This window comes from Scleropages formosus, chromosome 2 (genome assembly GCF_900964775.1).
Source record: "Scleropages formosus chromosome 2, fSclFor1.1, whole genome shotgun sequence".
NCBI lineage: Eukaryota > Metazoa > Chordata > Actinopteri > Osteoglossiformes > Osteoglossidae > Scleropages > Scleropages formosus.
The window spans coordinates 6,200,660-6,214,058 of NC_041807.1; the positions used below are offsets into that span (position 1 = coordinate 6,200,660).

The window sequence follows — 13,399 nt, forward strand, 5'->3', positions numbered from 1 at the left end:
TGTGATCACTTTGCCCTTTCCGATCGTGTTCCCCCATGTTCAGAAATCCCGTGTACTGTTCAATTCTAGCTTTGCCTCACTCAGAGGAAGCCAGATGCCACAGAAATGAAAAATAACGTGAGAAGCCTTTAGGAAGAATATGGCAGAGGCTGCTGGGGGGCAGTCGGGGGACCCTCCTCTCTATAGCACCTTTTCAGATATTACAAAGCGTTCCCATGTTCCTGAATGGAAATACATTCCTAACAGCCAGCACAGCGCAATTATTAGCTCTCTAATGAATATTTCATCGAAAGATTGATGAGGAGTCTTATTAAAATATGAAGATGTTGAAATTAATTGTCAATTAGAAGTGGAGTGTCTTAATTCAGGGGATATAAATTGCGGCAGCAGAGGGGCGGCGGGGGAAAGTGGGCCGAGTTTGTGGTTTTTCGACGTGTTCAGAGCACCGGCCGCCATTAGCGCCTAATGGGAAATCAGAAAGCGCCTGTGGCATCGCCGGGACTTGTGCAGAACAGATCGCCAGCATTAGGGAGGAGCTCGCAAAAACAAAGATTGCCCTCAATTAAGGTGGTTCCAAGTTGCTATGGTAACTGGCTCTGCTCCAGTGTTAATTAAGTACCTGTTAAACAATTTTGCCCCCTAATTACTTGAGATGGGCCAGGTTCCCTCCTCCGGTGATGGTGGGGGGCCGGCCGAGTTAATTCTCCGCATTAGTTTTCCGTTTCCTCCCCCACCCCCACAGCCCTTGCGCACGTGCCCATGATGGTTTTAATTAGAGCAAAACAAGCAGCCCTTAAAGGAGACTCCCAGTGCGACTGGGACGACTGGTTCCCATCGCTCTTTTCCGATCTACCTAATTGGGCAGAACTGGTCCATGAAGAAAGAGGGCAACCACGGCTGGATCGGCGCCTGGGTCCATCCCCATTCCCATCCCACCGCTGCACTTGTTCTTTGTTTTGTAATCAAGCTGGAGGGGCAGTGCCAGGTTTCGATACAGGGAGCCAGGTGTGAATTCCATCAGTCAAGTACATTCACTCATAATGGCGCCACTGTGCCAGTCTGCTCCCTGGGTACAACTCACAGCAGGCTGCAATAGCAGACATAGTTATATGTTCTTTTAGCATTTGGCCTCCATGCAGCAGGTAACAAATGCACTCATGAAAATGTAGGAGTGTTATTAATGTCTTCCTTGGGCCCTCCATGCAGTGGGGTGTCCTCAACGCTCCAGGTGTTCTTGGGTGCCATGCAGGAGGAAAGTACAGTGGCCTCTTGCTTTTGGCTAGAGGGACCCACACAAAACGTACTCGTATGTGAAGTTTCAGCCTCCTGCTGACCTTGTTGCTACATGCTGTCAAGTGTGTGGCAGCACTCTGGCTAACCCCATCCCTGCCTTTTATTTCCCCTCGCAGCTGAATCTGGCCTCCAGCGCCTCCCTTATGAAGCGAGACACCGAAGCTTACCCGGAAGGGTTACCTCATCCCCCCACCTCAGCGGCGACCCCCATCACACCGCTGCGCCAGGGCCCCTCTGTCATCAGCTCCTCCAGCCTGCACAGTGTGGGGCCTATCCGACGCCGCAATTCAGACAAGTACTGCACCCCCATTGCTTCAGGTATGGGCCCACCATACCTGGGGGCAGAAAGGCATCAGCGTGGTTCATCAGAACCCTCGGGTTTGGGTGTCACCCACGAAGGAACACAGCATGTGGTGGCTTTCAGTTTGTCCTCAGCTATAAGTAAACTGTATTTAAAGGCTAAATTTGGTTCAACTGGCGATTTAATTGGTTCAGTTATGCTGTGAAGGGCTCATATAGAATTAAAACCTGCAGGTACACTGGGATTTAAGACCTCTGGACTAGATGAGTGACCTGGGCCACACAAACATTTAACTAGCTTGTGCACACCATTATGGAGCGGTGCTTATGAAACTGGTCTACACATAGCGTATAGACACACACTAATAAATTAATTTTCAAAGGAAAAAATAACATTGCACATAGCTAAAATATGTTTGACAAGAAAATACAGCAACTAGGGTTTTTTGGTACAACAGCAGGTTCACTTGTAAAACCCATCTTTTGTTAACCGTCGTTCAGCTCATGGAGCTCAGCTGCATTATTTCCTTTCTCGGTCCTTCCACAGAACTTGCGCAGAACTGCGAGTTCTACAAAAATGCGGATGTTAGACCTCCTTTCACCTACGCCTCACTCATACGACACGTAAGAGAGCCCCTTCTTCTCCTTTGTCTCTATAGCCTGCCTGCTCACCCAGGCTTGGGGTAGTGATCCCCAGGCAATGGCTCTTTTGTCCCTTAAAACTGATGGTCTTTGGCAACATTTGGAGCCTGTGCACCAAGCCTCCGCTCATCCACTGTTTCACACTCCTCTGCTGCCTTCTCCTGCAGGCCATCTTGGAAGCCCCTGACAGACAGTTGACCCTCAACGAGATCTACAACTGGTTTACGCGAATGTTTGCCTACTTCAGGAGAAACACGGCAACATGGAAGGTGAGCAGGCCAGCTTGTGTCCGCCTTTCCCAGGATGGGTCAAGAGAAAGCCTATAGCCAAGTGCACAATGACTCTGCCGAGGTGGGCGTGTTCAAACCCAGCTGCTGGATGTTGTGGAGGTGGCAGGTTTGAGGCTTTGTGACATACACACACACACTTTCTGAACCGCTTGTCCCATACGGGGTCGCAGGGAACCGGAGCCTAACCCGGCAACACAGGGCATAAGGCTGGAGGGGGAGGGGACACACCCAGGACAGGACATCAGTCCATCACAAGGCACCCCAAGCAGGATTCGAACCCCAGACCCACCGGAGAGCAGGACTCGGTCCAACCCACTGCACCACTGCACCACCGCACCCCCTTCCCTTGTGACATTCGTTGACATCAATTCTTTTCAGTCTTGGATATGGCCTGTGTACAGCAATCGCTGTACAAACAAACATCTTAGTCCTCCAGCTCCCGTTTCTCCTTCCTTCGTCTTAAGTTGTGGAGAAGAAAGTTCAGCGCAACATAGTGACTTCTTTTCGGTCTGTTTGATTTGTGCCTGTTGATGAACATCCTGTCCATCCACTGCAGTCACAGAAAGTCCCACATCAGAGCACTCTATCGGCCCCCTGCTGCAGGGGGTGTGGGCCACACGGCACCCCCTACTGCTGGGAAGTGTGATCTGCTCCATAACAGTGGCCCTCTAATCTCTGGCCTATTAATTAATTAAATTAATTATTAATTTTTTTTTCCCCACAACAATAACTACACATGCCTTATGGCGTCTAGAGGAGCTGGGGGAGCGAGTGGCCTTCTGGCCCGTGGAACTGTGTACATGCCTTTAACTTGTGGCGGGCAGGCACAAGATGCTCTGTATTCACGCTGTTAAGATGATAGTGGAAGAGCTGCTACCCCATGGATCTTGGACAAATCAGACTAGCTAGATGGTCCTGGAAAGCACATCAGTTGTTGATAAATTGTCTTCTCTGTCCTGTTGTGCTGCCCTCAACTTCTTCCTTGGTCTTTACACCTCTCCTCATCCTAGAGTGAAAGTGCCCCCCAGACCCACCTGGCAGTATCCCCATCAGCAAGCTGCTGCTCACCTTCGAGCCCCAATAGGACAGCTAATGTGCTGTTTACCAGCCCAGTTTCCTCAGTGCCGGCGCTGTCTGCGTGCTGACACAGCCATCATTATAAAGCCAAAGGAAGAGAGTTAGAGGAGGAGGACGCCGCAGCCACAGCCAAACCATAGAGAGAGGTGTTATTATGGGCAAGGCAGAACAGAACCCGCAGATTCTGACAAGGTGTCCGGAGTTGGACTCGCTTAGCAACTGTGCCACCTGTCACCAGGCCTCATTAGAGGTTCGCACTCCACCCCCCCCCCCGTACCCAGCCCCCTGGTCTCTGGCGGTGCTGACCCACTTCCTGGGAAGATTCCCACTAATTTGTATGTCAGCCCCTCTGGAGAGCAGGGCGATGGGCTGGGCTTCTGTCTAATGGCCTTGAACCAGCATGTCGCACACAGCCTGGTGAGGAGAGTGTGTGTGTGTGTGTGTGTGTGTGTGTGTGTGTGTGTGTGTGTGTGTGTGAGAGAGAGAGAGAGAGGAGGGGGCCGCCAGGAATATCTTTAACAACTCATTTCACTTTTATGAAATTTAACAATTAATGTGTGCACCGCTTCCTCTCCTCCAGGACCTCTGCCCCAGCCCTCCCCCTGCGCACATATCATCTCTTCCGCCCGTCAGTCACTTCGGGCCCGTATTAAATATAGAAATGGAGATATATGTTCTCTAACGGCCCTAATGGCCATCTATATTTCATTCACACTCCACATTGCTAAGCGGATGACATCGATCCGCTTGCACTGCACTTACCTGTTTGGAGTTGCGGCGCTTCTTGTGGCGCAGTGTGACCAAGCCATAGGCTTTCGCAGCGCTGAGATGGCTGCTGTGCGTGGCCCTCTACGGCTCGCTTTGGTCTCGTGCTTTCCGACATGTTCGGAGACCAGCACCGCATGCTTCCCACCCTCTGTACAGACACGGTGCAGTTTGCGTCCGGAACCGGAATGACTCAAGAATGCGCAAATCTACAGCAGAGAGAGATAAAGTAAAAACGGTCATCGTAATAAAAACGACAAAGGTTTGTTGCGTCCCCGCCTGCAGCAGCAGAATGTGAGGGTGCCTGATGTCAAGGCCGTGTAATTGGGAACATGGTTTTCCCACAGTTCCTTACTCGAGAGCAAGGCCTCGTGGCGGGAGTGTTTTCGCTCAGGTTACCGCAGCGCTTCAGACACGCTCGCCCTTATATCCCATCTCCTCTTGAGCGTGTCCTCCACGCAGCAGCGGCCCACCCAGCCACCACCGCTACCCCCACCCTTCCTTCCCTTGCCGGTTCAGGCATTTTGTTTGTGTCTGCGGTGCCTGACCCCCTTCAAATTGCCGCTAATGTTTTAACTGGGAGAATTAGTCTTTCATCACGAATGGGAATGCAAATAAAATTCGCGAGGTGGCAGTCTGAAATTGGGGTCAGACTAATTTGCAAAACTAAGCATCATCGCTCCTGCGTGTGGAAATTTATTCAAAGAAGGGAGGCCTCGCCTGATTATGGCACTTGTAATTACGGTTAGGAGTGATTCCAGCATCTGCATCTCTCCCTTACGGATTAAAAAAGCGTGTCAGAAAAAATACACAGGATTTAATTATACACGAATTAAAATTGGTAATGAAATTGGGCATGAACAAACTACAAATAGCAGATGAAAAGGAACGGGCCTCCCTTGGGGGTGTTATTCTAGATAGTGGCTGATTAGTAAAATTTAAAGGGGGGGGGGGGGGGGTGTGCATCTTATTTTAGCGTCAAAAATGGATTTTTTTTTTGTCTTTGGAGATGTTTTGGCACTAAACCGTCAGCTTCCGGTCCTCCAAACCACCAAAGTATGTATATTATTTAAAAAAAAAAAAATCATACAGTATTTATGGTCACTTGTGGGTATGGCAATCAATGAAACACGGTTAAGGGCACAGGCTTGTCGTCTGTGTTGTGCCAGTTCCAGTTTGTGGAACTACACACTTATTGCACCTGGGTGAAAAGGTGAAAATGGATTTATTGAAATATTCAGCTGTACAAATAGTTGAAATTTCAAGCAGTACAGGCCAGGAAAAAGCAGCATCCACAATTATAGGCATTGGGTCAGAGTCACAGGGATGCCCATATGGACGATGACCAGTTTCTGTGATCTGCTCTGTGGAACCACATCCAACTCAGTCCTGGTGATGTTGATGCAACGGAGGGAGTCTGTGCTTAGAATGGAACCCGGGGGGTCACGGGTAGTAACTCCTCCTCCAAATGTGTTACACAGAATGCTGTACGCCATAACCTGAGTCTGCACAAATGCTTTGTGCGAGTGGAAAACGTGAAGGGAGCCGTCTGGACCGTGGACGAAGTCGAATACCAAAAGAGGAGACCACCAAAGATGACTGGGTAGGTACCTCACTGGGGGACCCGCGCTGCACCCCATCTGTCCAAGTCCTCCGCTCCCAGGCTTGCGTTTCAGCGGAGACTCCGCTCCCTTGGCGCTTTGCTCTAGTTGCGGCGCAGTGGCGTGTCTTCCGGAAAGCAACTCAGGGTGATTCACAGGTTCACGGAGCAGGCGCCATCCACAGTAGCTTCACTCAGCCATGCTGTCGTCTCTAGCAGGCTAGCAGCAGGAGGAGGCGGCGGGAAGTGTGTGCATGTGTTGCAGAAGCTGTTGTGGCCTGTCCGCCACGGTTAGTGTTCTGCCCGAGCAGATGCGCGTAAGAAGAGTGCTTTGCTCGCGTTTGTACAGACAGATGTTCCACGGCTTCCCAGGCCTCACCAGAGACAGCTACAGGGTTGCGCAGGGGTTGTGCAGGCAGCTCGGCTGTTCACCACATTTTACCCCTGCTGTGGAGAATGAAAGCAAGCAGACCAGGGCGGGGTAGGGGTTACTTGGGGGTGGGTGGGAATATACACTCAGCCATTTGTCAGTTCTGTTCTTTTTATCTGGAACACAGTTCCAGTGCCACACATGCTCTCAAGGCTTCTCATTTTATGTTTTCCAGAAGCCCCACTCTGGTGAAGAATATGATTTCAGGACTGGGATTCGGATCCCTCAACGCCAGCTACCAGGTGAGAGTTCCCCCCTGCACTCTCCTCTCCTCCCCTCCACTCTCCTCCCCTCCCCATGCCACACACAGAACAGAGCAAATGCACAAGGGCACGGATATCAATTTCCTGTTGTAATTAGCACGTTCCCGAATGACCCCCCCCCCCCCAACTACTCAAAAGCAGCCCCAAATGATTTATAGCATCAAGTATTTGTCAATTAAGGTCATAGCATAAAATTAGTGTCTGTCCTAGAAAATCAGTTTTAAAGAGACAGCGTCAGGTTCTTGTTTTTCTCTGCTTTATGCCCAAAAAAGAACTGCATTGTAAGCCCCCCCAACAGCACCTCCTTCAGATTCTGTTAACATGGCTGGGGAGGAGGGGTGTTCAAGTGTTGAAACGCACGTATCGCAGATGACACCCCCCTTTTGCTGTGCTTGAGGGATGAAGGACCAAGCTTCAGTGTTGGGTCAGTAGGAGGGATCCTGTGTTTCGGTCTCTACAGCTGGAGTTCAAGCTCGGACAGGAGACTACTGTGAACTGACCAGCGGTTCAATGCCCTATGCACATGCAGACAGCCCACCATGGAGAATTATCTTTTCTGTTTATTAAGTCTAATCTTGTGAGAAAGCTTCACGCACCCCCTCCTCCAAGTATAATGCTTTTGTACCACATCTGATCAGTGTGTCCTGTCTGGAAGGCAAATTCTGCCATTGAGGAAGAGCCACAAAGTATGTGTTCTAACATAAGCGTTGCTGTTGAATGGTGTTCCAAGTAGACTGCACACAAATTTACACTTTGAATTTAAAATTATACACTTTATAACAGCACTCACCAGCTCTGCTGTGGATTTGTGTGAAACATCCTTCTTTGCCCTCTCTCTAGTCCCTTTAAAATGCCATCTTGAATGAAGCATACGGGCCTCAAGCAAACTATTAATAAGACATTCTCGCAGACATGAGACATGGCTGAGCACCTTGCTGTGGTTTGGCGGAATTTCGATAGCTGTCCCGAGTGCGGGGACTGCAAGTGCCAGAGGGACCCAGCGACTCGTCCTATGCCCAAACACTCCTTCCCGTCACGCGCAAATGCACATGCGTGCTTTCACGTAACAGTTGTGGATCGCGCTGTCAACGCTTTGCGGCTGCAGGCGACCCCTTTACGGACACGTCAAGTTGAGGCCGGGGGGCCCTTGGTGTGTGTGTGTGTGGTTTTTGTGAAAAGTGGTCGTTTGGAAATGAACTGGCAGATTTTTACAGTTCAACTGTTAGACTGTGAAGCTGAAGACGGCGCGAGCAGCTGTCACAATTAAGCATTAATGAGTGTGACCCACATTTGTGGGCTCGCCTTCACCGCCGTTCCTTCAAACGCAAACGCTTGCACTTTAGTGCTCTTCAGTCCTTCTGCCTATTTCTGGCACCGCTCCTTGTTTTGCATGAAAAGTTACAGCTCCATTCTTCCACATTCAGCAGCCACTGGGCACAAGGAGGAGTGACTCTGTGCCTTTATCTTCTCCTGTTTAACTTCTGCCCAAAGCTTCTTACAGACATTTCAACATTTGCCTTGACCCCAACAGCACAATTTCTAATTTTTAACGCTTTATTAGTTATGACACAATAAATTCCGCTGGACAGAGGACAGAATTCACAACAAGCTACTTTTTTTCCACTTGTGTATCTATCTAAAGCTGTTCATCCGCTGTTGAATGTGCTTATTGTCACCCTGGAATTGCAAGTTGCTTTGGAAAAAAGCATCTGCTAAATTAATAAATGTAATTTAATCTAGCAAAAGACTGAGTTACAAGACATGCAATATCAGCTGTAATTACGTTATAAAGGTGGTGAATGACCTTGGAAGTCAGACTGCTTGAGCAAATCGTATTATGGCATTATTCTAAAAAATAAAACTATTAGCATGAAAGGGGTTGCAAGAAAGGAATAAATGAATGAACGTGAATCTTTTCAAGCGCCCTAGCTTTCCTTTAAGGCATTTTAACACTTTATGCCTACAAAGGGAACTTGGCGGCTCCAGTGGTACAGCTGCTGTCGGCCTGTGAAGTGTGTGACGGAGCAGTGGAAGTGCTGTGCACAGGAGACACCTAGTGGACAAAAGGGGTACATAAACACACACGCACGCACGCACGCACGCACGCACGCACGCACGCATATGCAATCAGAGTTGTGAATGACAGCCTTCTCCCGTGCCTTGAATAAGCATCAGGCTGTATACACCCCCCCACGCCCCTCGGAACCAGCTGTCATTGCCAATCACCTCTGTGGAGTGCACTGCTTTTATGAGCCTGCGTGTTCAGACTCATTTAGGATCTTCTGTGGCCTACTTTTTTTTAACTGCTATAAAAACAACCAAAGGTGTTTCGCCCCACTCTGCCACTTTTCCTGCCTATCCCGATGGAGAAAGCCCCTAAACAAGCAGTGGTTTTCTGGGGGCCCCAATTTCACTCGACCAGAAGCCTACACCCCGCAGCCATCACTGCCCTGGCCTTGGACTCCTTTGTGTGTGCAGTGCCACAGGTTGGCACCTGCTCTCTCCAGCGTACACGTGCTGCTCTGCAGCCGTGGATGCATGAGGAAGGAGGGGCCTGAAGGGGGGGGTGTGGCACTTCTCATCGCTGTCTGGTAAAAGTGACTCCGAGGAAGGGAAGTCGCCCAACCTACTGTGCTAGCTGCTTTTAAAAAAGTCAGTAATTAAAAGGTAACTGGAAAAATGCAGCACACACCTCAGTTCTCTTCATGTCCTCATGTAAGTGGTGTATGAAGTGTGAGCCAGGAAGGGGAAACAGTTCTGTAATTTAAAGGTAGAGATAGGATTACTAACATCTGCCTCTGTGGTGCTTCTCAAGTGAAAGAGCTGCGGCTGCAGGGAGACTGTGGCTACGGCATCGGCGCATCTTGAAGTGTGTGTGCTCCATATGTGCATGTTCAGGCGGCGCTGGCGGAGAGCAGCCTCAACCTGCTCAACAGTCCCACCATGGTGAACACTTCCTCCGGCGGGAGCCTCAACATGCTCCACGTGGGTCACGATGATGTCAGCAGCACCGTGGAGCAGGTTAACAGCAATGGCAGCTGCAGCCCTGGACTCTCCCCCCAGCAGTATGGGTAAGGGGATTGGTCCAGTGGAGCTCAAAACCCATGTGTGTATTAAACCTGTAAGAGTATTCTGGAAGAATAATCAGATTTTTAATTTTACTGCAAAGGGATAAAATCATTTTTAGGATTTTTTAAAATGTAATTTTATTCTTTTATTTAATCACTTTATACATAAGATAGATACTTTATTGTCATTGTAGGCAATACAATAAAACTTTGTGTGGCAACCCTTGAAAAACATCAGGAGAAGAAACATAAAATAAATAAAAGAAAAAATTAGATTAAAACTTTGAAGTCTTCAGTCCTTAGCAGCCTTTGGGTGGGGGAGTCATGGAGACCGCTGCTAGCTCTCGTGATCTTGTAATCGTGACTTTATGGCCTTTTCCTAATAAAGCCTAATTTGTATTGTATTTTCATAGCAGCCATCAAGTCCATGTGAAGGAGGAACCTGCAGAGATGGAGGAGGATAGCAGACCTGTGTCTCTCATGGCAACGGTCTCCCAGAACCTAGCTTTACCTGGTGATGAGCGGGAGATGGAGGAGGAGCTTCCTGCAGAGGAGCTGGAATAAAGGGGTGGGGTCTAAACTAAAGGGGTGGAGCCAAGCATAGAGGGGTGTGGCATGACCATTCCCACCAATGTAAAGTAAATCCACCACGAAAAGAGATCACACAAGGAAAAGTAGAAACAATACAAAATGCAAGAAAATGACCAACAAAAAAAAGCTAACAAAACAGGGTTAGACCTCGTATGTTCTCATTTGCTCTGCAAGTCCTTGGAAAAAAGCTCATGGAGACATTGCTGCAGTTTCTCTTTCTACATAGTCCATTTTTGTTTCTACAATTGCATATATTTGGTCCCCTACCCTTCCATTACTTTCCCGGTATTCTGACACTTTGCCCGAGACATTGACCGCATGTGGATGTGACTTTCCTCTCAAAGACACCCAGTTGCTCTGAGGGTGTGAGCTGCCCACCTCCCCCCAAAACCCCCCCGCCCCCGACTACACATCCAACACAGACAGCGGATACACGCAACCAAGTGTTCGACATTGGAGCCAGAGGGACATTTTGTCAGGTGGAGTTCGGCGTGCAGACAGCAGGTGTGGCGTAGTTGTCAATGCAAGCAAACACACCAAAACATGTATATATTTTGGAAAACGTATCTGAGGTAGCTACCTCTTTTCATGATTCCTAAAAATTATTTTTACCCCCAAAATGCCGCTGTGTTTCGACGTGGAGGGGCAGCGGTGCTTTCTCAAGATTACCTCAGAAATGTGCTCACAAAATGAAATCACTGATCAATATCTGAAACTGAGTTACTCTGTCAAGTGTTCCAGATATTTTTATTACCACCCTTTTTTCATTTCGAGGAGATATCTGGACAGCTGGATTAGGCGCAGATTTCATTTGTTAACAGAGAAACCGCTAATGAAAAAGCAGCAAGAGAACGGTTTCGGGCAGCACGCAGGAGGACTTTCCGATAGACATCCATGTCGTCTGTAAAAATCTTGTTTGTCCACTATTTTTTATCTTTTCATTGCAGGACTTGAAGTGGGGGGGGCCTTTCATTTTTTATTTTTATTTTTTTATTTTTGTTTTTTTTCCTCTCTCCCTGTCTTGGGGCAGTGTTGGCCTTTGTAATTAGGAATTGACTGCTCACATCAGCAAAACCTGTCGAGCCCTCTGTCATGGCCTGTTTCCTTCTGGACCGGCAATGATGAAGTCGCAAGGATTTTTTTCCTTCCTTTTTTGTTTAACAGAAAGAGAGAAAACACTGTTCCCAACACAATGCTCTTGGAAAAGTGAACTTTGGGGATTTCCTGCTCCGTTTCTCATTATTGAAAGTATGACTGGCAAGATTCCTTCCCAAGTAGGCAGACTGTTGAAATAGGAGGGAATGTCTGAGACAAAGTCGACTATACTGTAGGTAATTATAACGTGTGTGGTAGCATTTGGTTTCCTTTTTCCTTTTTTATTTCTGAGGATCACCTGTTTTATGATGGCATGTTTCATGTCCTAGGTGTGTAACACTTTTTTAGTTATCTAAACTGCTTGTTGTCACCATTCCAGTCTGGGGAAATTGTCATTCCAAAAATACTGTATTATTTGCTGCCCCCATACCCTCATCTAGCTCTCTGACTCCTGCTGGATTTTGTACTTTTTTAATTACACTTTACTGAAAAGAGCACTTAACATCTAAGGACGGGAAAGCAGGGAAACTGCGTGAGATCCTAACGCCAAGGAGCACCCGTTTACACACTCCCAAATGCTGTGTGAGGAAAAGTGTAGTATGACCACACTTATGGATCCGTGTGTTTCACCTGCTTGGCAACAAACTAGTTTAGCTGGGTTACCACCCCTACAAGAATTCTCGTAACTTCTTTTTTTTGTCCTTTTTTAAGTAACATCAGCTGCAATACAAAGCATTGCTTTAAAAAATATATATAAAACTGCAGTCACAGAATACCTCATTCCACAAAGATTCCACCTGGATAGTTTTCATTGTACAAAAAACCGTGTAGGGGATTCTTGATGTGGGTAACCAACGTGGTGTCTCTCTTGCTCAATATCAGTTCAAAGTTATGTACTTTATAGATGTATAAAGCTACATGCAATTCACTATGTGAGTTGACTTTATTGGAACATCATGTAAGATTTACTCTTATGCCAGTGAGCACAAAAGCATAAATATTTTCTGCAGTGCCATACCAAATTTAATGAATTTTCTTGTGTATTAGTTTATTATTATTTTTTTATTTTATTTTTTTGGTTGTTTTTGTTTTCCCATTTTTACTTTCGTTACAGGTTACCAAAGAAATGTGTAGTAAACCAAAAACCCTTTCATTTTTTTCCCTCCAGAAATACTGGCCAAATGGATACAGATCTGTAGTTTTAAATTATTATCATTGTTATTCTTTTAAGTTAAATAATTTGTTCATTGCTTACAGTACAGAGCATTCCAAAAACCAAAGTATGTCATGCAGAAGAGCAAGAATTTGGTTGCTTGAAAGCTTTTAAAAAGTTAGTTTTCTGGATGTGAAAGGCCAAAAACAATACAGTATTACCCAACCTTGTGCAGTTCCTAAGGAAAGAAAGAAAGCACTTAGTTTTACCCCTAGTCTCAGGCTACACCAGTGTTGTGAACACAAGCCTAAAAAGCCTCATGGTAAAAGATTGCAAAGACTTCTTTTGCCCTCTTAAGGCACTTGAATATGACCGTACTTGTCCTGTATCTTGACTGGGAGCCAGTGACATAGACTCAGTGTTCATTGTGATAATGCAGTTTTTTTACTGTGAAAACCCAATAAGACATGAAATACCAAAAACAGTGCTTCAGGCACCAAAGGAGAAAACTCAACATAAACATACATAGATATTTGTACACACACCTTTGAATTATGTTGATTAATCTGTAATAGTACATCTTGTCTGTATTTACCATATTTTTAAGATGGCTATGCTCTAATATGAGGCAGTAGAGGACTGAGAAAGTTTCCAAAAAAACTGAAATATTGCTGCATTATTTTGATTTTAAAGTCCAGTTTTGTCAATCTGATTTCCCTCCCTTTCACGATGTAATATTTAAGTAATATGGAGGAAATATTTTATGGAGAACTTACATACATACATCAAAATGGGTGTGTACAGCTGTTTGAAGAAAATGGGTTGTGTTTCT

General features: G+C 46.8%; 1 protein-coding gene across 4 annotated transcripts in view; it reads left to right on the forward strand.

Annotated features, from left to right (window-relative positions):
• Positions 1-11,280, forward strand: part of foxp4 (forkhead box P4) — a 110,561-nt gene extending 99,281 nt beyond the window's left edge. For all 4 annotated transcript variants that reach the window (XM_018758630.2, XM_018758632.2, XM_018758631.2 and 1 more), the window contains 7 exons: positions 1,410-1,611; positions 2,141-2,217; positions 2,403-2,504; positions 5,849-5,970; positions 6,573-6,639; positions 9,559-9,731; positions 10,142-11,280. In XM_018758630.2, the coding sequence (XP_018614146.1) occupies positions 1,410-1,611; positions 2,141-2,217; positions 2,403-2,504; positions 5,849-5,970; positions 6,573-6,639; positions 9,559-9,731; positions 10,142-10,292 (894 nt within the window). In that variant the 3' untranslated portion in view covers positions 10,293-11,280. The remainder of the gene's footprint in view (positions 1-1,409; positions 1,612-2,140; positions 2,218-2,402; positions 2,505-5,848; positions 5,971-6,572; positions 6,640-9,558; positions 9,732-10,141) is intronic.
• Positions 11,281-13,399: the final 2,119 nt, after the last annotated feature.